General features: G+C 48.3%; 2 protein-coding genes across 3 annotated transcripts in view; both read right to left on the bottom strand.

Moving 5' to 3' along the window:
• LOC142296190 (interferon-induced, double-stranded RNA-activated protein kinase-like) overlaps window positions 1–5596 on the bottom strand; it is a 166739-nt gene extending 161143 nt beyond the window's left edge. Inside the window, exon 1 of the mRNA XM_075339493.1 lies at window positions 5473–5596. The gene's annotated coding sequence lies outside the window, so the exon portion shown is untranslated. The remainder of the gene's footprint in view (window positions 1–5472) is intronic.
• Window positions 5597–11445: 5849 nt separating this feature from the next.
• The window catches only part of LGALS8 (galectin 8), a 91705-nt gene continuing 78606 nt past the window's right edge, over window positions 11446–24544 (bottom strand). For both annotated transcript variants that reach the window (XM_075339491.1, XM_075339492.1), the window contains one exon: window positions 11446–15644. In XM_075339491.1, coding sequence (XP_075195606.1) covers window positions 15495–15644 — 150 coding nt within the window. In that variant the 3' untranslated portion in view covers window positions 11446–15494. The remainder of the gene's footprint in view (window positions 15645–24544) is intronic.

The raw sequence follows: 24544 nt of genomic DNA, 5'->3' as shown, positions 1-24544 counted from the left end.
GCCCAAGCCTGTCTGTGTAGTGTCAGATTCTGCAGTGTGAACAGCGTCATATGCTGCCATGACACTGAATGAGTGAACCAAGCATCGTGTGACAATCAGAATGAGCATCACAAGTCTTCAATAAAACCACTGTTTGTGGCACTGGTGTGACATAAAGGGATTCTCAAACTTCCAAACCTATCACCTATGAAACCTATTGTGGCGAGTATCGGATCTTTGAATGAAAATGTGTGTCAGTGGGTGGATTCTCTTCTTCAACCCTTGCTTCCCTATTGCTCCAGGTTTCTACGAGATTCCAAGCACATCTTAAATGTGATTACGTCTTTTCAATGGAAGCCTGAATTTTCGTGGCTGAGTTGCGATATAGAATCTTTGTATTCGTGTATCCCACATAATGAGGGTTTGATAGCCATTTCTGAGTTTTTGGATCAGTATTCCATCTATAGTTCAGATATAAAATTGTTTATTTTGATGTCCCTACAATTCTTATTATCGCATATTTTTCATTTGCTAATACATTTTATTTGCAAAGAGTTGGTGCCCCTATGGGAGCTAAGTACTCCCCTTTGCAAATTTATACATCGCTATCTGGGAACAAAAATTCTTGTTTATGGTACTCATACCAATCCTTTTTTTGATCATATGTGGTACAGTCGCTTCACTGATGACTATATCTTATGTATAGCAGGATAAGAGCCAGGCTGGGGGATATTATATACTAGAAAGTGACCCGATTCTAACGCATTGCGTATTCTAGAATTTATTGTGTAGTTAATGTATGTTTTTTGTTAGATTTATAGATGTTGTTGTGTGTAGTTGCCAGTGTTTGTGTAGTGCGCTGTAAATGTTCTGGGTGTTGTCTGGGTGGGGGTGTGTGAGAGCGGTGTTGTTTGTGTGGAGCACTATGTGTGTGTTGCGTTGTTTGTGGAGCGCTGTGTGTCTGCAGCGTTCTGTGTGTGTGGTGCTGTGTGTGTTGCGCGGTTTGTGTGGGTGTGGAGTGCGTGTGTGTGTTTTGGGGGGAGGTATGTTTTGTGCAATGTGTGTGTGTTGCGCGGTATGTGCCTATATTTGTGTATGCTGCGGTGTTTGTGTGTTGGGTGTTGTGTGTGTGCGGCGTTGTCTGTGTGTGTTGGTGTCTGTGTAGGGCGGTGTTTGTGGTTCCCAGTGTGTGTGTGGTGTGTTGTGTGGTGCGCGTGTGGCAGTGTGTGTGTGTGTGTGTTTTGGGGGGAGGTGTGCACCCCCATTGTGCTCCATCCCCCATGCTGCGCACCCCCCATCTTGCTCCATCCCCCATGCTGCGCACCCCCCATCGTGCTCCATCCCCCATCCCACTCCATCCCCCATGCTGCGCACTCCCCATCGTGCTCCATCCCCCATGCTGCGCACTCCCCATCGTGCTCCATCCCCCATGCTGCGCACTCCCCATCGTGCTCCATCCCCCATGCTGCGCACTCCCCATCGTGCTCCATCCCCCATGCTGCGCACCCCCTATCGTGCTCCATCCCCCATGCTGCGCACTCCCCATGGTGCTCCATCCCCCATGCTGCGCACTCCCCATCGTGCTCCATCCCCCATGCTGCGCACTCCCCATCGTGCTCCATCCCCCATGCTGCGCACCCCCCATTGTGCTCCATCCCCCATGCTGTGCACCCCCCATCGTGCTCCACAGTCACACATCAGACAGTATACACGCACACATCTGATCGCATACACTCACACCCCACTTCTGCCTGTGCCCTCCGGTGGGCGGTCCCAGCAGCTGTGCTGCACACCGTGCTCCTCTGCCTTCTGCCGACACGCACACACCCGATCGCATACACCCGATCGCATACACGCACACACCCGATCACATACACGCACACATCCGATCGCATACACGCACACACACACATTGACGATATCGCACATACGCACTCACACACTCACAACATCCGGAGAAACCACATGCTTCCGGCCATGTGATCCTCCGGCAGGTCCTGGAAGGTCACTGCATGCACAGTATCGCCGCCGAGAAGTAAGCGATATCACTGGATGTTGTGAGTGTGTGGATGCGATCTGATGTGTGTGTGAGGTGTGTGTGAGAGTGAGTGTGATCTGATGTGTGTGTGTGTGTGTGTGTGTGTGTGTGTTCCGCCGCTGCAGGACCTTGATGCGCTCACCTGCTCCCGGTCGGCTTCTGGTGAGTATGATCGGGAGTCTTCTTTCTTCTGTCTTCTCTCTTCTGCACATGTGTACCGGGAGCCGGTGTACGCTGGTAACCATGCTACACAATATTACCCGATGTGTACGATGGTTACCAGCGTACCCCGCCCCCCGCACGCACGGGAGCCCACACCAGCGTACGCTGGCAACCCCAGCAATGCGAGGGTATGTGTCGGCTGGGTTTCCGGCGTACGCTGGTGTGGGCTCCCGGGGGTACAGCACTCACCTGGGAGTCGGGGCTCCGTGTCGGTTCGGGGAATGCATGCGGGGGGCGCGGCCAGGGTGGGCGTTCAATGCGTGAGGGGGGCGGGGCGTGGCCGAGTTGCCATTGTCCCCCAGCCTGGGCCCTATCCTGGTATATATAATGTCCCCCAGCCTGGGCCCTATCCTAGTGTATATATAATATCCCCCAGCCTGGGCCCTATCCTGGTATATATAATGTCCCCCAGCCTGGGCCCTATCCTGGTATATATAATGTCCCCCAGCCTGGGCCCTATCCTGGTATATATAATGTCCCCCAGCCTGGGCCCTATCCTGGTATATATAATGTCCCCCAGCTTGGGCCCTAACCTGGTATATATACTGTCCCCCAGCCTGGGCCCTATCCTGGTATATATAATGTCCTCCATCCTGGGCCCTATCCTGGTATATATAATGTCCCCCAGCCTGGGCCCTATCCTGGTATATATAATGTCCCCCAGCCTGGGCCCTATCCTGGTGTGTATATATAATATCCCCCAGCCTGGGCCCTATCCTGGTATATATTATGTCCCCCAGCCTGGGCCCTATCCTGGTATATATAATGTCCCCCAGCCTGGGCCCTATCCTGGTATATATAATGTCCCCCAGCCTGGGCCCTATCTAATGTCCCCCAGCCTGGCTCCCATGCTGGTATATATAATGTACCAGATGTAATAGGATTTAGAAGATTATGGAGTGTGCATTATACTGAATTGAGGATTATGGGATGTGAATTATCTTAAATGGAGGACTGTGGGATGTGTATTATATTATATGGAGGACTATGGGATATGCATTATATTATATGGAGGACTATGCTCTACAATATTCTATATGGAGAACTATGTGAAGTGTATTATAATACATGGAGGATTATAGGGGTGCATTCTAAGATATGAAGGTTTATTTGGGACTCATTATACTATATGGAAGGCTACATAGAGGCGATTATAGTATTTGGAGAGCTATATACTGTACGAGAGGAACAAAGATAAATCATGGGATGGGACAGTTTTGTGCTGAGGGAAAGAGGTGCTTTCTCTCAGCACCCAGCTTTCCCATGCTCTGCTATACAACTTTCCCTCACCACCCAGCTGTTCCATGCTCTGATATCATGGGAAAGCTGGGAGCTGAGGGAAATCTGTAAATCAGAGCATGGGAAAGCTGGGTGCTGAGGGAATGATGTATAGCAGAACATGGGTAAGGTGCGTGCTGAGCACGAGATGGATATCAGAACATAGGAGAGTTGGGTTGCTGATAGGATTTCAGATTATGGGAAACCTGGGTGCTGAGGGAAAGAGCTAAGTGGCAGCGTCACTATCCTGTAGTCTGAGTGTCGGTGTACGTTTTTTTTGGGGGGGGGGGCCAGGTCCAAACTTTGCATTGGGCCCATCAAACTCTAGTTACGCCACTGACAGTACCACTTCTATCCTGTGTACTGGAAGTAAAATTATCAGTATATGTATTATTCTGTATATATACACTGCACAGCACCACTTCTGTTATGTATACTGGGTGTTAGGCTATGTGCGCACGTTGCGTACAAGCCCTGCAGAAATTTCTGCAGCGATCTGAAGAGCACATGTGCGCTTTAGATCGCTGCAGAAATGTCCGTAGTGAGCGCCGATTCCATGCGCTCTGCCTGCAGCTCCTGCCATAGACAGAGCAGGAGCTGCCGGCAAAGCGCAGGAAAGAAGTGACATGTCACTTCTTTTTGCGCAGCGCTTCGGCAGTAGCCGAAGCGCTGCGCTCTTAAACGCCACGTGCGCACGGCCCCTGCACAGTCTCCATAGACTGTGCAGGGGACGCAGGACGCATGCAGTTACGCTGCGCTACAAAGCGCAGCGTAACTGCATGTTTTTACGCGACGTGCGCACATAGCCTTATTCTCAGCATATGTATTATTCTGTATATATACTCTGCACAGTACTTCCCCTGTCCTATATAATGGGTGTAATTTACAGTATCTGTATTATTTTGTATATATACAGTGCACAGCACCACTTTTCATGTCCTATATACTGGATGTAATCCAGCAGTATTTATTATTCTTTATATATATACACTGCACGGTACAACTTCTCCTGTCCTGTTGTTAGAGAGTCGGTATTATGCGGGCGTCACACGGGACGATAAATCGTGCGATTGCATAAGCAATCGCACCCGCCCCCGTTGTTTGTGCGTCACGAGCAATTAGTTGCCCGTGTCGCACAAAGTCGTTAACCCCTCGTCACACGTACTTAACTCCCGCGCGACGTCTCTGTGGGCGGCGAACATTCTCTTCCTGAAGGGGGAGGGACGTTCGGCATCACAGCGACGTCACACGACAGCCAGCCAATAGAAGCGGAGGGGTGGAGATGAGCGTAAACATCCCGCCCACCTCTTTCCTTCCGCATTGCTGGCGGGACGCAGGTAAGCTGTGTTCGTCGCTCCCGGGGTGTCACAAGGAGCGTTGTGTGCTGCATCGGGAGCGACGAACAACCGGAGCACAGAAGGAGGGACGATATTATGAAAATGAACGACGTGTTAACGATGAACGAGAAGGTGAGTATTTCTGCTTGTTCATAGGTGTCACACGGTACGATATCTCTAACGATGCCGGATGTGCGTCACTAACGAGGTGACCTCGACGACATATCGCCAGATATATCGTACCGTGTGACGCCCGCATAAGACTTCGGGAGTTTAATTATTTAAATGTTGTTTAAATGGTTTACCCCAAGTTTGGTCATTAGCACCTATCTTCTGGATAAGGGATGATTTTCCCGTTCGCTGTAGTTATGACTGCTGAGACCCCACAATCCAGAGAAAGGTAGCGTTGAAGAGAACTATGTAAGTGGAGCTGTGGTCGATCATATGCACTCCGCACCATTCACATGTGACCCTTTAAATAACTCCTTTAAGAAACTGGTGAGGGGCATGAACAAGTAACAGCAAAACTCACTCATCAGGGGTGACTGGTTGTTATAGTGTAAGAGCTGCTTTTTGGTCCCAGTTTGTCCCTGAAGACCCCAGTCAGTCAGATCTCACCTGTCTCCGGAGCTCTCCGTAGACGCTTCTCACATAATAGTGTACAGGAGAAGAGTTTTTAAGGCAATGAAGGCCACATCCCCTTAAACTCTTTCCTTGCCAGTATGTAAGAGTGAATCAGCATTCGGAGAGTATGGTGTTCAGTGCTGTAGGGGTTAATCCTGAGTGTGACATCCACAGATTGGGCGGTGTTAGGATGAGGCCAGCCATATAGTCATCTGTTCAGTGGTTCCACCCTTACAAGCAGGATTCAGTTTCGTTTCTCTGATGCAGGCTATAGAAAGAGCGAGAAGCAGATACTGTTAGTGAATAACATAGAAAAGGGCAGGAATCAATGGGGAAGTGATCAATATACTGATATATGGAAGAGATAGCCAAACCCGACTGCCGGGAGCTTAGGCTTTCTATGATTCTTGAAATACAGAAACGCATGAATGGCAGGACTGCGTAACTACCTATCTGGGTCCTCCGGGAAGTTCCTGGACAGTCCAGGAAAATGGGGACTTTTCCAGTGTATGTTTCTGTGTTTTGTTTTGTTCCCCCCCCCCTTCACTGGTGGAATAATCATTGTACTTGTAATTTTCATAAATCTACAGCTCACAATAAATGCCGGTATTGCCTCCCTATCAGCATATTGAATTAAAGGTATATATAATGTGTAATATTTATCAATCACTGAGGCTTTCGAATATTTGATTTTAGCATTATTTGTATAAATGTCATACCCATTTAATCCACTGCTGGGGCAGGGTGTTTGGTAGTTCTCACCTTGATATGACGCAGTGCCTCCACCCGAATCTTGCTAGGAGCTCTAGGAGAATGTGTGATGCCCCTGAGGCTTCTGTTGCCACAGAGACAATGCACCTCAGCCAGAGGTGTGATTTCCCATTCTGGGTAAGGAAAGGAGAAAACGCCGGTCCACAGGCAAATTCACACTACACCCATTGTTAGGCATATTTTGGGACCGGGGATAGTGGCAGCCACCCCCCATGCTGCATGCTGGGGGGCCGTAAGACCCATCCCTTCTCCCATAGGGTGGGGCCTAGCAATGGGAAGGTGGGAGGAGCCAGCAGAGGGTAGAGCAGATTGAGGAAGGTCAAGTTTAGTCAGAGTGAGTTTGGAGTTGAAGGCAGATAGTCTGAGAGAGGAGTGGAACAGTGAGAGAGAGGTTGAAACCTCAGAACAGCAAGAGAAAGTGACGCTTCCTGGTGGAGACCCTGGGGCCCAGCTAGGCCCAGGTGACACCACAGCAGTGAACTACAGAAAGGATTCCAGGGCCACTGCAAGGCTTTCAAGCTTGTGCCCTGTTCCACTAAGTCATTGGGTGGAGGGATCAGGCTGCATACAGGGGATGGTCCCTAGAAACTGGAGGAAGAGAAGTCATTTTCCAAAAGTGAACACCGAGGCCCAGGATGGTTGCAAGCGCCCCGGGCCACATCCCACTGTAGAACCCCTGGGAAGAGGGCACAGTTCCATCCAGGCAAGCCTTCTTGTCCAGAACCTATAGTGGAGGCCAAGACAGGTTTATCCGGAAAAGTCAAGGCTTTGAAGACAGCCGAGGAGAGAGCCACAACAGAAGGGTGCACTGGCTTTTACTCTCCAAATTACCCGGGATTGGCGGAGGTCCCTGACAGGGGATCCCAGCGCACCAGTGGGCGACCAGTTCGCGACATTCATGAACCAGTGAGTAAAACCTTGAAACTGCACCCCCTGGTGTTGCCTCTATTATTTCGCCTGCACTGCACCATCTACAACACCCTCATAGACTTTAATAGGCACCAACGGTTGCCCCGGGGCACCGCTCCACCTGTGGGGAGCAGGACCATCCAAGCTGCCATTCCACCAGCCCCGGAGGCCCCATACAGCAGCGGCGGCTCCATAGCCGCAAACCACAGGTGGCGTCACGAATACAAACTTTAATAATCACCCCCAACACAGCAGCCATATTAGTTGACCCCGCCAGGGTCACGGAGTCGGGTCCCGCCACCACTGACTACCCCCGGACTAGTCCGGCCCGGCACCGGGTGTCCCAAAGCCCTGGGGTGGGCGAGTCAATCTTGGCGTCACGAACAGGATTACGTGCCCAGCCCCACCGGGTACTGTGCGCCTTGAAGAATTGTGCTTAAAGACTGTTGTACTGTAAAAACTGCCGCCATTGAGACCGCTGAGTGCGGGAAGAAGAGGGGCGTGCCTGGAGAAGGGCGCGAAAGTAAGCCCCGCCCCCTTGGTCTTGAAGAAGAGCGCAAAGTGGAGCCCGCTATGCAGAGCGGAGGAAAAATAAATGGCGCATAGAGAAGCTGAGTGGCTGGCAAAGTGATTCCAAATGCCAGACCAAAAGACAGCGAGAATGTACTGGATCAAAGGCGGAGTAATACCGGCCGTGGGCTGGTGCCAGTCTGGCGCCAAGCGCTGGTGCAGCCCCCGGCCCCGCCTTCAGCAGGGGAAAGAGTGCAGCCGAGTGGCGTAATCGAGCACTCGAGGAGTTCTGCAGTGAGCAATCCCCAGACGAGCAGCATGGCAGAGAAGCCGCAGCAAAGCACCCCAGGGACCAAGGAAATGGACCCAGAGCTGACCTTCCTCCGGAAAGAAGTGGAGCTCCTCACCCGGAGGTTGAGCTCCCTGTAAGAGAAGGTGGAGCGGCGGGTGGAAGACGAAGGAAGGCGGGCGAATGCCAAGGAGGACCAGGCGGCACCTGAGGTCGTGGGCCACCGAGAGCAGGCCGCAGTACTAAACCCGGGTAAGCCGCATATTGCCCATACCTGCCCAAGCCCCTGGTACTGTGAGGTGCCATCGCCAAGCCCCCCTGCAGGCCTACAAGAGGTTCCCGCCGACAGCTCAGAGGCCGGAAAGAGCGCAGCAGACCCCGGCAGCGAGGATGATTCCCCGAGCAGCGTGGGCCCCGAGCACCTAGTGGGCCCCCTGCCGAGCCCTCCCACCGGCTTGCCTGGAATGTCCTCGCCAGGGGTGAACTGGGACGCCGCACCAGTCCGAGACGGGAGACTGCCCCCACCAATACTCCCCGCCGCAACCCCGCTAGCCGCCCACCTGGCCTGCATGCGGCAACTGGAGCAATTCCAGCTGGAGCGGGAACTCCGGAAGGAGAAGCGGAGGGCAGTGGAGGCGTCCAACCTGGCCTCCAAAGCACGGATCCGGAAGGCCCGCAAAGGATCCCAGGGCCCAGTAAGAAGGGGCCAAGTGATTGACTTCCGACTGGCGGAGGGCTCGGGCTTCATCAGAGAGCCTGGCCTAGGAAAAGATGTATTTGTCTCCCGCCGAGACATCGAGGAGAACCTAACCAGAGGCCACTCAGGGCGCGACGTCCAGCCCGGCGACCTGGTTGAATATACCCGGCTGATGGGGAACCGGGGCTGGTATGCTCTAGGTGTGCATGTACTGAGAGAAGAAGCAGCCCTGGAGGAGCCAGAATGGCGCCGTACAGCAAGTAGCCCCACTTCAGCAAGCGGTCCCACTCAAGCCCAGGCCGCAGCACCTTGCAGCAGGCCTGCCACTAACACACAGGAGACGCAGACCAGGATCTCCATGGCCTACATGCTGCCCAGCGCCCTGCCGCATCGGGACTCCAGCACTGAGATGTAAAAAGTAAGAAGGTACAGAACTGTACATAGCCCCTGTCTGTCCCTTGTCATTCCCTGAAGACTTTCCTCTGAATTGCCCCACCCCATTGTTCTTTTTGAAGATGACACCCTTTCCTGCAATCTTGCCCTCATGTTCTTTGCGAAGATGTCACCTCCTTGTTGATGTGTTACCAGGCCACTAGACTGGAATGTGGTCCACTGTTAAAAAATGTGTATTAAAGTGTCATGTTAAACCAGGCCACTGGACTTAGTGGCTGGTTCATTCTTTTTGCCCCCTAAGTTAATACAAAGTTGAAAAGACAATTGGGCCACTGAACTATGTGTGGTCAATATTCCCCTGTATATATGTTGCACCGGTTGTGCTCCCTACCAGAATTCTGGTGGGAATACCAAAGACTCCAAATAAAGACTCTAAAATAAGTTTTATTATTTTAATGTTTGCAACGTTCAAGTAATGCGCCTCCCATAAAGGAATGTAAAGTTTTAAATAAAATGTTACTGTTTTATGCATATATAAAAACTTGCAATTTCTTCACTGTCTTCTTGTTTCAGCCCACGGACGTGCTGGGATTCGCTGTGGGGGAGTTTGGCGCCCCTGAGGCTTCCGTCGCCACAGAGACATTGCACCTCAGCCAGAGGTGTGATGTCCCATTCTGGGTAAGGAAACGAGTAAACGCCGGTCCACAGGCAAATTCACACTACACCCATTGTTAGGCATATTTTGGGACCGGGGATAGTGGCAGCCACCCCCCATGCTGCATGCTGGGGGGCCGTAAGACCCATCCCTTCTCCCATAGGGTGGGGCCTAGCAACGGGGAAGGTGGGAGGAGCCAGCAGAGGGTAGAGCAGATTGAGGAAGGTCAAGTTTAGTCAGAGTGAGTTTGGAGTTGAAGGCAGATAGTCTGAGAGAGGAGTGAGGAGTGAAACAGTGAGAGAGAGAGGTTGAAACCTCAGAACAGCAAGAGAAAGTGACGCTTCCTGGTGGAGACCCTGGGGCCCAGCTAGGCCCAGGTGACACCACAGCAGTGAACTACAGAAAGGATTCAAGGGCCACTGCAACGCTTTCAAGCTTGTGGCCTGTTCCACTAAGTTATCGGGTGGAGGGATCAGGCTGCATACAGGGGATGGTCCCTAGAAACTGGAGGAAGAGAAGTCATTTTCCAAAAGTAAACACCGAGGCCCAGGGTGGTTGCAAGCGCCCCGGGCCACATCCCACTGTAGAACCCCTGGGAAGAGGGCACAGTTCCATCCAGGCAAGCCTTCTTGTCCAGAACCTATAGTGGAGGCCAAGACAGGTTTATCCGGAAAAGTCAAGGCTTTGAAGACAGCCAAGGGGAGAGACACAACAGAAGGGTGCACCGGCTTTTACTCTCCAAATTACCCGGGATCGGCGGAGGTCCCTGACAGGGAATCAGAGTGCACCAGTGGGCGACCAGTTCGCGACATTCATGAACCAGTGAGTAAAACCTTGAAACTGCACCCCCTGGTGTTGCCTCCATTATTTCGCCTGCACTGCACCATCTACAACACCCTCATAGACTTTAATAGGCACCAACGGTTGCCCCGGGGCACCGCTCCACCTGTGGGGAGCAGGACCATCCAAGCTGCCATTCCACCAGCCCCGGAGGCCCCATACAGCAGCGGCGGCTCCATAGCCGCAAACCACAGGTGGCGTCACGAATACAAACTTTAATAATCACCCCCAACACAGCAGCCATATTAGTTGACCCCGCCAGGGTCACGGAGTCGGGCCCCGCCACCACTGACTACCCCTGGACTAGTCCGGCCTGGCACATATATGAGATATGGCTCTGTCCTCTACAGTCATGACCAAAAGTTTTGAGAATGACACCAAAATTATATTTTCACATGATCTGTTACCCTCTGGTTTTTATTTCTGTTTGTCTGATGTTTACATCACATACAGAAATATAATTGCAATCATATTATGAGTACCAAAAGGTTATATTGACAGTTAGAATGAGTTAATGCAGCAAGTCAATATTTGCAGTGTTGACCCTTCTTCAGGACCTCTGCAATTCTCCCTGGCATGCTCTTAATCAACTTCTGGACCAAATCCTGACTGATAGCTGTCCATTCTTGCAGTAGACTTTGTAAAAATTAATATTTGTAGTATTCTCAAAACTTTTGGCCATGACTGTATAAGTGTATGGAAGCTATTAAGAAGGAAAGAGCATTTTCGAGTTCTACGTTCTGAGATTACTATCATAGAGGTATGAATTAACAAATATTAAGAAGTGTAAGATTATCTTTACATTTTTTGTTTCTAACACAAAAACAATGGGAAATAAATACAAGTACACATTTTGATATTTTTTGTTGTAATTGGAATTATTCCAGCAAACATAAAAGTTAAACTTTAACTTTATGTAAGCATTGGTAAGTACAAAATTATAAAAAGGTTCATACATTAAACACAAAGAAATACATGAAAAGAAACATTTTATATATGGAATCAAACAAACAGAGCAATTATGTACAATTAAAGTGAAACCACTTCTATGAACTTCTCAATCTTGATTCATCTAAATTTATAATATCAGCACAAGAATATAAAGACAGATGTCATCTGTTAACAATATAGTAACTATATAGATTTTCATTAGTGGGGGCATATTACACTGGTCATGGAGTACAACTTATTGTTGGGAGTATTATAAATTCCCAGCTCAAATTAGGACTTAGAGAATGACAAAACAAATAGGACAAACATTGAAAAAAATGTTGTGGTTGGCCAATTAGGTCCCAAATACATTATATACAGTGGCCACTGAATTCAATTAACCCCTTCAGCCCCCGGGCACTTTCCGTTTTTGCGTTTTTGTTTTTTGCTCCCCTTCTTCCGAGAGCCGTAACTTTTTTATTTTTCTGTCAATCTTGCCATATGAGGGCTTGTTTTTTGCGGGACAAGTTGTACTTTTAAATGAAACCATATGTTTTACCATATAGTGTACTGGAAAACGGCAAAAAAATTCCAAGTGCGGAAAAATTGCAAAAAAAGTGTGATCGCACAATAATGTTTGGGATATTTTATTCACCGTGTTCGCTATATGGTAAAACTGATGTGTCAGTGGGATGCCTCAGGTCAGTGCGAGTTTGTAGACACCAAACATGTATAGGTTTACTTGTATTTAAGGGGTTAAAAAAATTCACAAACTTGTCCAAAAAAAGTGGCGCACGTTTTGCGCCATTTTCCAAAACCCATAACGTTCTCATTTTTTGGGATCTATGGCTCAGTGACTGCTTATTTTTTGTGTCTTGAGCTGACGTTTCTAATGGTACCATTTTTGTGCAGATGCTACGTTTTGATCGCTTGTTATTGAATTTTGCGCAAAACTTGCGGTGACCAAAAAACGTAATTTTGGCATTTCGAATTTTGCCGCTACGCCGTTTACTGATCAGATTAATTGATTTTTATATTTTGATAGATCGGGCATTTCTGAACGCGGCGATACCAAATATGTGTATATTTTTTATTTTTTAAACCCTTTAATTTTCAATGGGGCGAAAGGGGGGTGATTTGAACTTTTAGGTTTTTTTTAAACTTTTTTTTTTTAATTTTACTAGTCCCCCTAGGGGGCTATAGCGATCAGCAATTCGATCGCTCTGATCTATCTGCATATCTCAGCTACAGAGCTGAGAACTGCAGATACAGTGCTTTACTTTCAATGCCGGCTGTATTCCGGCACTGAGAGGAAGTGAGTCATGATAGCTACAGGCGTCATCACATGACCCTGTGCTACCATGGCAACCACCGAAAGTCACGTGATCGCGCATGTGACTTCCGATGGGGGTGGCGGTAAGTAAAAATCATGGCCGCGCGCATATACATCTCACTGCCAGACTTTGGCAGTGAGATGTAAGGGGTTAAATGTTCCGGGTGGAATGCGATTCCACTCGGAACATGCAGGCACACATGTCAGCTGTTAAAACAGCTGATATGTGCGCATAAAGCCTCAACCTGCCGGCGGCAGGGGACGGGGCATAACCTCACACGCTCCATGACGGATAGATACGTCCAAGGTCGTGAAGGGGTTAAAGAGTAGCTAACCTTTTATTTTTAATATTATTTTACAATTTTGTCGTCCAGCATGTGAAATTATGAAACGTTATTAGGGAATTTGTCTTTATTCTTGGAAAAATAAATAAATAAACATATATGCATGTGACTTCCAAGCCTCTGCTTTGCTAGCCTATTTGCCTGTCTTTAGCTGCATTGATACCAGAATTTACTGGTTTAGAGTACAGATGATGGCAGTGAAAGGATCAGCTCACCACTGGTGTCTCACCAACACTGGAAATAAGCTGCCACCAAATATATTTTTCTGAGAAGCACAACACTCAGAAGAGGAGAGAGGCACTAATATTTTCACTGCCATCATCTGTACTCTGAATGAGTATGTTGTGCTATAAATGCAGCTCATGACAGGCAAATAGACTGGTGAACAGCAGGGGATTGGAAGTAACTTACATGTAACTTTTTACAGGAATGAAGACAATTTCCCTAATAAAGTGATTTTTTTTTTCTTTTTAAATGGAAGTTTAGTTACTCTTTAATGTGCTTTATGTTTCACACAAAGATTGTTATCTTTTAAAAACTTAATTTTATTCTGCAGCTCAAAATATACAAATAAGACAGGATTAATCCATCTTTTTCCATGCCATAGTCCTACCTTGCATCCTCTAATCACACGTCCCAGGGTGTATTTGACCTCTGCTAAACAATCCCTATCATGGTAAAATTGCTGGCATACCACGCACATGTGGAAGATTTCCAGTAGTCCTTTCATGGCAGGATTGCATGGAGGATGTCAAAACCCAGGGAGGTGTGATTACTGTATCCGAGGCTGGACTAGTCTGGGGGAAGCTACACCCCAATGGACTGGTCCTGCCGCATTTGTAGAGTTATTCGCACAGTAATTGTCATTTATAAGGTCATTGTGGTGATGTTGGTATGCTCAGAGGACCTGATAGGTTACTTACAGTGTAATCATCCAAAGGTGCAATAATGGCAAAGGCATGACAGTTAGTTTGACTCCGTAGTCAGTCCTACTTAATGTGATATTACTGAACACCATTTTACATATAATATTTTTATGTTAACGGAAAAGAACAATGGTAAAATCAAATTTCTTGAATAACCGTCTTCTCCACATACTGTGTCAAAACTGAATACATTTAATGGGGTTAGTCAAAATAGATTTTTTTATTTGACCCCTGAGAAAAGCTTATTTTGGAAGTTTACACTATAAATCTGTGTTTGTTAGTTAATATTCAGCTTTATATATATATATATATATATATATATATATATATATATATATAATAATAATAATAATAATAATACTCAGTATTTCTCAATACTAGAGCTTTTAAAGCTTAGCAGTATAAAGTAATGCAGGTGACTTAAAGGGGAATGTTTCTCCTTTTGAAGTGTCACATCAGCATAAGGAGTCTTCAGCCATGTGCCCACGGGATATCGTACCTGCGGACATTTCTGCAGGTATTTCTGCAGGTTCACGCAGAAACTCCCCGGAATCCGCAGCTATCCATTGCTGCCGTATTTCTGCCGAATTGTTGCAGTAAACCTGCGGAAGCAGTGCGGATTTCATTGCGGATTTCGTGCGGAATTCCCGCCCTCTCTCCATAAATAATTGACCTGTAGTTACGTGCGGCTGCAGGAAATCCGCAGCATTTTCTGCAGCCGCATATACTGCAGCATTGATATAGCACTCCCCAAATCCCATAGGATAACATGAGAAGTGTCTGTACTTGTGCAAACCTACGGATTTATCTGTAAAATCTAGAAAATCCACGGGTTTTCAGCAGCAAAATCCGCAGTTACTTTCTCCCGTGGGCACATAGCCTTATAGTCAAGCAATGTTCCTATGGAAATTTTAATATGCAAAACGTTTCTTTAGGGAAGGAAGAGGACGTGAACTCTAGTGCCAACTATATTGTATAAGAATCCTAAAGGTCAACATCGACCCTAACGAGTCTTGCACATGACTTAGTATAAAAAGTCAAACCTGACAATCCATTTGCAGACATTTTTCAGTGCAAAGCGGAGATCTGATTTGGCTAGGTGAGAGGCCTCTGTTTGGGAGGAGGGGGGTCTAAGTGGGAAAGTATTTTTTTGTGGAAAGTGCCAAGCTGGCAGAAGGAGACTTGTAAGCCATGCAATGCTCCTCTGGGAGTTAAATGTGCTAATAGCTTCAATAGAGGACTAGAATTGTAATTAAGGTAATAGTCAGTTTAGGACTAAGTTATGTCCAATTAAAGTTTTCAGTAGCGATTTCAACAATTTTTAATATAATGCCTTCACATAATTCACAGGATCAAAGGAAAAATCACTAAGTTCTGAGAATAGTAATAGTCATTGGTTGCCAGATATCATGTCACTGGCTACCAGGCCCTGACATCATGAAGCTCAATGTCTCCATTAATGGAAATCTTGTTAATCTTGGCCAAGTCTTTGAATCGGTGCTTATACTCCAGAATATGCTGTCCATTAATAGCAACCTTATACTGGTGAGCTTCACAGAAGATCAGGAGCTACAGAGAGAAAAAGAAACGTAATAGTGTGATTAAAACATATATGAACAGTGTATATGACAGTACTAAATGTATTTGTAGGCATGTGCAATACACATAATCCCTTTATTGACTACTATCCATAAATGCACAATTATTAAAAACGAAGGGAATTTTGTTACTTACCGTAAATTCCTTTTCTTCTAGCTCCTATTGGGAGACCCAGACGATTGGGTGTATAGCACTGCCTCCGGAGGCCACACAAAGCAATTACACTAAAAAGTGTAAGGCCCCTCCCCTTCTGGCTATACACCCCCAGTGGGATCACTGGCTCACCAGTTTTAGTGCAAAAGCAAGAAGGAGGAAAGCCAATAACTGGTTTAAACAAATTCACTCCGAAGTAACGTCGGAGAACTGAAAAACCATTCAACATGAACAACATGTGTACCCGAAAAAACCACCAAAAATCCCGAAGGACAACAGGGCGGGTGCTGGGTCTCCCAATAGGAGCTAGAAGAAAAGGAATTTACGGTAAGTAACAAAATTCCCTTCTTCTTCGGCGCTCCATTGGGAGACCCAGACGATTGGGACGTCCAAAAGCTGTCCCTGGGTGGGTAAAGAAATACCTCATGTTAGAGCTGCAAAGACAGCCCTCCCCTACGGGGAGGCAACTGCCGCCTGCAGGACTCTTCTACCTAGGCTGGCGTCCGCCGAAGCATAGGTATGCACCTGATAATGTATGGTGAAAGTGTGCAGACTCGACCAGGTAGCTGCCTGGCACACCTGTTGAGCCGTAGCCTGGTGTTGTAATGCCCAGGACGCAACCACGGCTCTGGTAGAATGGGCCTTCAGCCCTGATGGAACCGGAAGCCCAGCAGAACGGTAGGCTTCAAGAATTGGTTCTTTGATCCATCGAGCCAAGGTGGCTTTGGAAGCCTGCGACCCCTTGCGCTGGCCAGCGACAAGGACAAAGAGTGCATCAGAGCGGCGCAGGGGCGCCGTGCGGGAAATGTAGATTCTGAGTGCTCTCACCAGATCTAACAAATGTAAATCCTTTCCATACCGGTGAACCGGATGAGGACAAAAAGAAGGTAAGGAGATATCCTGATTAATATGAAACGAGGATACTACCTTAGGGAGAAACTCCTGAATGGGGCGCAGCACTACCTTGTCCTGGTGGACCACCAGGAAGGGAGCCTTGGATGACAGCGCTGCTAGCTCAGACACTCTCCGAAGAGACGTGATCGCTACCAGAAAGGCCACTTTCCGTGATAGTCGAGAGAGTGAAACATCCGTCAGAGACTCGAAAGGCGGCTTCTGGAGAGCAACTAGTACCCTGTTCAGATCCCATGGATCTAACGGCCGCTCGTACGGGGGGACGATATGACCAAACCCCCTGCAGGAACGTGCGTACCTGCGGACGTCGTGCTAGACGCTTCTGAAAAAAACACCAATAGCGCCGAGACTTGCCCTTTAAGGTAGCCGAGCGACAAGCCCTTTTCCAACCCAGATTGCAGGGAGGAAAGAAAAGTAGGCAATGCCAATGGCCAGGGGGACACTCCTTGTACAGAGCACCAGTAAAAGAAAATCTTCCACTTCCGTGGTAGATCTTAGCAGACGTGGGCTTCATAGCCTGTCTCATGGTGGCAACGACCCCGTGGGATAATCCTGAGGACACTAGGATCTAGGACGCAATGGCCACACAGTAGGTTCAGGGCCGTAGAATTCAGATGGAAAAACGGCCCTTGGGACAGTAAGTCTGGCCGGTCTGGTAGTGCCCACGGTTGACCGACCGTGAGATGCCTGTCGCCAGAGCTCTGTGATCGTCATGAAAACCGGGACCTTGCTGTTGTGCCGATTCGTGAAACCCGTCCGGGTGCAAAGACCATTCTCCTGCGTCCACGCCCTGGTGACTGAGGAAGTCTGCTTCCCAGTTTTCTACGCCCGGGATGTGAACTGCGGATATGGTGTATGCTCTGTCTTCCACCCCTAGCAGAATCCGGCGGACTTCCTGGGAGGCTCGCCGACTGCGTAGTCCGCCTTGGTGGTTGATGTATGCCACCGCTGTGGATTGTCCGACTGAATTCGGATCTGTTTGCCTTCCAGCCACTGCAGGAAGTCTTGCAGTGCCATATGCACTGCCCAGAGCTCCAGACAATTGATCTGAAGAGTGGACTCCTCTGAAGAGAGTCCTTGATCGTCTGAGAAAGGGGGACGTTCCTGTGTAGGGACATCGACTACCCCTCCCATTAGCGAAGAATGTTCTATTGAAGTGGACGCAGATGAAACTGCGTGAAAGGGACTGCCTCTGGATGAGGTGTCTCCTTGAAGGAGAGACTGCACCCCCGTCTGTAGTGACCGCTGTTTGTCCAGTGGAAGCTTCACCATCGCTGAGGGAGTGTGAAACCCCAAGCTAAGATATGCCAGCGATTGGGTTTAACTTTGAAAAGTTGAGGACCCACCCGAAACTCTGGGAAGTCTCCAGCGCCATGTTCAGGCTGTGTTGGCATGCCTCTTAAAAGAGTGCCTTGACAAGTAGATGGTCTAAGTAAGGGATCACAGGGTGACCCTGAGAGTGCGGGAGTGGTCCCACTGCTGCCATGAACTTGGTGAAAACCCGTGGGGCTGTCGCCAGACCGAAGGGTAGGGCTACGAACCGAAGATGCTCGTCTTCAATAACGAATCGTAGCAAACGCCGGTGCTCTGGAGCAATCGGCACGTGGAGATAAGCATCCTGATGTCTATTGATGCTAGGAAATCTCCTTGAGACATTGAGGCAATGACGGAGCGGAGGGATTCCATCCGGAACCGCCTGGTTTTCACGTGCTTGTTGAGCAGTTTAAGGTCCAGGACGGAACGGAAGGAGTCGTCCTATTTTGTCACCCCGACCAGATCGGAGTAAAAAGTGTCTCTTGTTCCTGAGGAGGAACCGGGATTACGACTCCTACTGCCTGCAGAAGAGCCTCGGCTCGGCCGGTGAGGAAGTTTTTGCGACAAACTGTCTCTCACCCACCGGCCATTGACCTGTGGCAGTTAAATGTCGCTAAAGCGGGGGAGTCTGCCACCGACCGCGGACGCGGAGAGAGAGGGCTGAAAGTCATGAGGAAACCGCCTTGGTAGCGGTTCCTCCGGCTGCCTTCTCCGGGCGTGATTGAGCCCGCCAGGAACCTGCGCCCCTCTGAGCCATTTGAGTCCTGTTGGACGAGGGCAATTGGGACGTGCCCGAGCCTGGGAAGGACCGAAACCTCGACTGTCCCTTCTCCTGATGGGTCTTGTTTGATAGCTGGGGTAAGGAAGAATCCGTACCCTTGGACAGTGGAATGATTTAATCCAACCGCTCACGAAACAGTCTGTCACCAGATAAAGGCAATCTGGTTAAGCACTTTTGTGGAAGCAGCATCTACTCCAATCCCTTAACACTAGGAGCGTAACAACACGGAGTTGGCGGACGCCACTGACGTACGGCTCGTAGAGTCCAGGACAGCATAAACAGCTTGAGTCGTAATGCCGACATTGCGAGGTGAAGGACGCTACTGCGGCCAAGATGTACATGTGACCGCGTCCCTCTGCGCAATACTAGCTGAAATAGCTTGGAGTGCCTCTATGGCTGCGAATGCCGGGGCAACCGACCCGCCGATAGGGCTATCTGTCTGTCAATGGCATCTTTAAGTGAAGTCCCATCTTCCACTGCAACTATAGATCTAGCTGCAAGCCTGGAGATTGGGGGATCCACCCTTGGAGCGCTTGAGCACGTCAGGGGGGAAGAGACAACGCGTATCTTCAATACGGTTGGAGAAACGCTTATCGGGATAAGCGTGATGTTCCTGGACTGCTTCTCTGGAGTCAGAGTGACCAGAAAAGTACTCAATATACGCTTGAGATACCGAAATAGGGATTTCTTCTGCTGTGAAGCTGACCCCTCCACTGGAGGAGTTGAGGGAGAAATACCCAACCTTCCATTGATGGACGCTATAAGATTATTCACTATAGCGTCACCATCCGGTGTATCCGGATTGAGAGCGGTCTCAGGATCAGAGTCCTGAACAGCTACATCTGCCTCGTCATACAGAGAGTACTGTGATGAAGTCGAGGGCCGTTCTTAGGGAGCTCGCTTAGGCCGTCTGGGACTGTCGTCCGTGTCAGAGCCTGCACCCTGGGATGCATGGGACCCTCCTAGAGCCATGATTTGTTTCGAAATCAGGGTGGCCAGGGGCATTGAATCAACATTGCCCAAGGTCTGTCTGGACTGCAAAGTCTGTAAGATGTTAGTCATAGCCACAGACAATATATCAGCGGAAACTGCAACTCCGTCCTTGTCCCTGGACAGGGATCACAGGTGGTTCTTTTGGCCACCTGTAGCAGAGACCCCGTTGAGTATTTGCTCACACTGGGGGTCCTGGAACAGTCGCATGCAGTACAAGCAGCATAGAAAGCCTGTGCCTTGGCACCCATGCTTTTTTTTTTTTTTTTTTTTTTTTTTTTGCTGTTGCTGTCTAGCCATCTAGGAGCATTAGCCAAGAATAGCGACCGTACAGTGCAATGTATAGCATACAAGCATGAAGTACAATAAACACTTCAGCACATGCAGTACAAGGAGCATAGAAAGCCTGTGCCTTGGCACCTTTGCTTTTCTGCTGCCGTTGTCTAGTTATTCAGGAGCATTAGCCAGGAAAAGCGACATACAGTGAATGTATAGCATACAAGCATGAAAATAACCACTGCAGCACATGCAATCCAAGCAGCATTGAAAGCTTGTGCCTTAGCACCCTTGCTTTTCTGCTGCTGTTGTCTAGTCATCAAGGAGCATTAGCCAAGAATAGCGACATGCAGTGAATGTACAAGCATGAAAATAAACTCTGCAGTACATGCAATCCAAGCAGCATTGAAAGCTTGTGCCTTAGCACCATTGCTGTTTGCTGCCGCTGTCTAGCCATCTAGGCGGGTAGACAGCCAAGAATAGCCCTTACAGTGCAATGTAAAACATACAAGCATATGACACATGACACTGCAGCACATGTAAGACAAGCAGCATATAGAGTCTGTGCTTTAGCACCCCTGATCTTTTGCTGCTGTTTCTAGGTCTGCATCCTGAATAGCGACCGTACAAAAGTACAACAGGACACTTCGGCATTAGTGGGTCAGCACTTTAGTTGCCGCTTACCGCCCACACGAAAGCGGGAGTGTGGCGCCGGAATCCTGTACTGGTAGCTCAGTGTCTCCGTTTTCCCGCTCTGCGTGCCGGAATGGCTGCCGGCGTCCAGAGGAGAGGGGCGGGCCGAGGGCGTGCCCGAGACAAGAGCGGGAACCCGGCGCCCACTGTGTCTAGTAAAGGGGGCTGGAGAATGCAAATAAGTCTCCAGCCCTCGGCGCTGCTATAGAACAGCGTCTCTCCCTGTCCCTGAGTGACAGGGTGGGGGCGGGAACGAAGCGGCGCTAGGCCGCAAAAGCCGGGGACTAAAGTTAGAAGCGCCGCCGCCGTAAAAGCGCGGTCGGCGCGTCCCCGGCGCACTACAAGTCGCAGCTGCGCCGCCGCTTCAGGGGCGGTCGGCGCGGCGGTCCCCACACGTAAAGTCCCCCAGTAATCTGCAGGGACTATAAGCCCAGCGCACAGCGCTACAGTCCCCGGCGCACTAGCACACCCAGCAAGCCTGGAGTGTGCGTGGCCTGCCATACGGGGACACAGAGTACCTGAAAGTTGCAGGGCCTTGTCCCTGAACGGCACTCCCGCTCCACATCCAGCAGGTTCTATGGGTCTGTGGATGGAGCCCGGCCTCAGGGCTTGGTGGCCGGAAAGATCCCACTTCCTCAGAGCCCCTCAGGGGGATGGGGAAGGAAAACAGCATGTGGGCTCCAGCCTCCGTACCAGCAATAGGTACCTCAACCTTACAAACCACAAGTGGGGTGAGAAGGGAGCATGCTGGGGGCCCTAGTATGGGCCCTCTTTTCTTCCATCCGATATAGTCAGCAGCTACTGCTGACTGAACAGTGGAGCTTATGCATGGATGTCTGACCTCCTTCGCACAAAGCAGAAAACTGGTGAGCCAGTGATCCCACTGGGGGTGTATAGCCAGAAGGGGAGGGGCCTTACACTTTTTAGTGTAATTGCTTTGTGTGGCCTCCGGAGGCAGTGCTATACACCCAATCGTCTGGGTCTCCCAATGGAGCGCCGAAGAAAATATTTTTTATTGATAAACATTAAAAATAAGATATAAAGGGTAAAATATGCAAATAATAAGTTAGAGGAGTAATATCCAGACAAAATATTAAACTAGCAAGGGAATTTTAACCAAACCATACATGCTCCCCTGAGGAAGCAAGGTGAAATGTGTGTTGGGGAGTGGGGGTCCATATTCGGGACAAGTATTACAGGTATGCTATTTTGACTGTTTGTTCGGTCATCTCGGGTTTGTAGTGTATGTAGTGCTTGTTTCTATTAATTGTTGGTATTATTAGCAACTGGTATCTATTAATATATTCTCATAATGCACCAGCACTTTATTAATTTCTTGATACCACTATTGTAATCTCACACTTGGATGCAATTAGAGCATCTTGCTATTTACCCAATTCTATAGCCCATATAAGCTGCTATCATTTTGTCTACTTTTTGTATTATTCCCTTACATAGCTGTCAATTTGGTTCTTCTTTATGGCATTATACTTACTACTGTATATACAACAACTATTTAACTGTTTTCTAGCCCCTTTGACATTTTCCTAAATTGATTGCAGTGTTATATTGCTTATACCATTGTCCTTAAAGGGAACCTGTCAGGTGCAATATGCACTTAGAACCACGAGCAGTTCTGTGTGTGTATTTCTAATCCCTGCCTAACCGTCCCTGTATATAGTAGCATAAATAAACAAACAGATCGTTAGAAAAGGTATTTCTGAAGCCCTTCTATAATATGCTAATGAGGCCAGGGACTAGTCGCAAGGGCGTTAGTTCCTGTTCTCATTCCACCCTCTTAGGATGTTAGCACGCCCACTGGGGTGTGCTAACATGCTATTCAATGCCCATTGCCTAGCGTCATCATCGGTGAAGCGTGTACGTGTGTCCTTTGTCAGATGCCGGCTAGGGAGCATGATCAGAATGCTCGGCACTTCCAGTCATGTGCATTATGAAGCCGGATGTACGCGTCCTGGCTTCAGAGAGGTCTAGTGCTCATGACCGGAAGTGCGGTGACTTCTGATCATGCACACTGCCAGACATCTGATGCTCTGACAATGGACACAGGTATGCACGTCACTGCTGATGATGCTGGGCAATAGGCATTGAATAGCATGTCCCAGTGGGCGTGATAACATGCTATAAGGGCGGAATGAGCACAGGAACTAAATCCCTTGTGACTAGTCCCTGCGCTCATTAGCATATCCTAAAGGATCTTTATAAATACCGTACTTATTCTAAAGACCTTTATCTATGCTACTAGATACAGGGACAGTTAGGCAGGGATTATAGATATGCACCCAGAACTGCTTATGGTCCTGGGTGCATATTGCACTTGATAGGTTCCCTTTAAGGCCTTGTTCACACACTGCATTTTTACCCTCGTTTTTTTTGCAGTTTTGCTGCAGAAATTTCTTGAGAAAATGGTTGTAACCTTTCTGCAGACATTCCCCAGCAAAACCTATGGAAAAAAAAAATAGCTGTGCGCACACTGCGTTTTTTTCTCAAGAACATTCTCTCTGCAGAATTTCTTGAGAAAAAAAATGTGCATGTCACTTCTTTTCGGCAGGTACCTGCGTTATTTGCCATAGATAATGGTAAAAAAAACGCAAGGACCAACCTGCGGAAAAAACGCACCAAACCCCGCACCAAAAACTCACAAAACCGCGGTAAAAACGTATGTGGTTTTCGGTGCGTTATTGGTGCGGTTTTTGACCGCAAGTGCGCTAATCTTTTAGACTCAAGAAATTTCTTGAGAAAAAAAATCCTTTTTCTAGTGTGCACAGAGTCTTAACCAGTTACTTACTGAAGTGTAACCCAGTTTATTGGTTTGGTTAAATTTCACTTGCTAGTTTAATATTTTTCCTGGATATTACCAGTCTACGGTGGACCCATACAAGCGCTGAGCTGCGCAGAACGGCTGTCGTCCAGCCTATTGCACCGGTCTTTCCCCCTCCTTCATTCACTCTGTTAACATTGTGACTGCTATTTTATGAAGTTCTACGAAGAAAAGGTTTTTTTTTTTTTTACTGACTAAGTGTCGCTGATCTGATTGGTACACAGACATTTGTTCGTCTTGCACCTGGGAGTTGAAGGCTGAGCACCACCTAACATATTGGGAGTCTTGAATGCGATACACATGGTGCGGTAAGTGACGCACATTGTTGTCAAGGTAGTGCCGTTTTTCATACCTTTTTCTCTGGAGGTCAAGTGTTAAATTGCTTCTCATTATACAAAAAGCAGAATTAACTCCTGACAGACAAGAGTGAGGAGACAATTACCGGCTAGCAGGGGGTCAGCTACAGGACGCACATGTGCATGAGACAAGGCAAACATGAAATCGGCAACAGCAGAGTCTACCTGGTCAACCAAAATAGCAGGATCCTCAGAAATGGTATGTGCTGGAACTGCAGAAAAGAGAGAAGGCTGCTGGTACTAAACCTCTGATGGAAGTGAAGGCAGTTCTAGTTAACACTACAGGCAGTCCCATTGAACAAGTGGTCGTGTGACATAATTGGCCAACAGAGCTTTAGGCCAATTCAGGCACCAAAGCCAAAGACTAATTAGTCCCTTGTCCCCCAACTGCAGCATTGAAACTGGGGGCCACATTAGTGACATAAGCCGGTGTAAAGCATCTACATACGGCCTTGGCCACACAAAATTGTATGGATTTTAATCCAAAATAAAAAATATTTACTTACATAGAATACTTTGGTTAAAGTTGGTTGTGGTGGGGACTGCACAGGGATAC

Source organism: Anomaloglossus baeobatrachus, chromosome 3 (genome assembly GCF_048569485.1).
Source record: "Anomaloglossus baeobatrachus isolate aAnoBae1 chromosome 3, aAnoBae1.hap1, whole genome shotgun sequence".
In the NCBI taxonomy this organism is placed as follows: domain Eukaryota; kingdom Metazoa; phylum Chordata; class Amphibia; order Anura; family Aromobatidae; genus Anomaloglossus; species Anomaloglossus baeobatrachus.
Note: the sequence above shows the minus strand (reverse complement) of the source record. Positions and strands in the feature narration are given on the sequence as shown.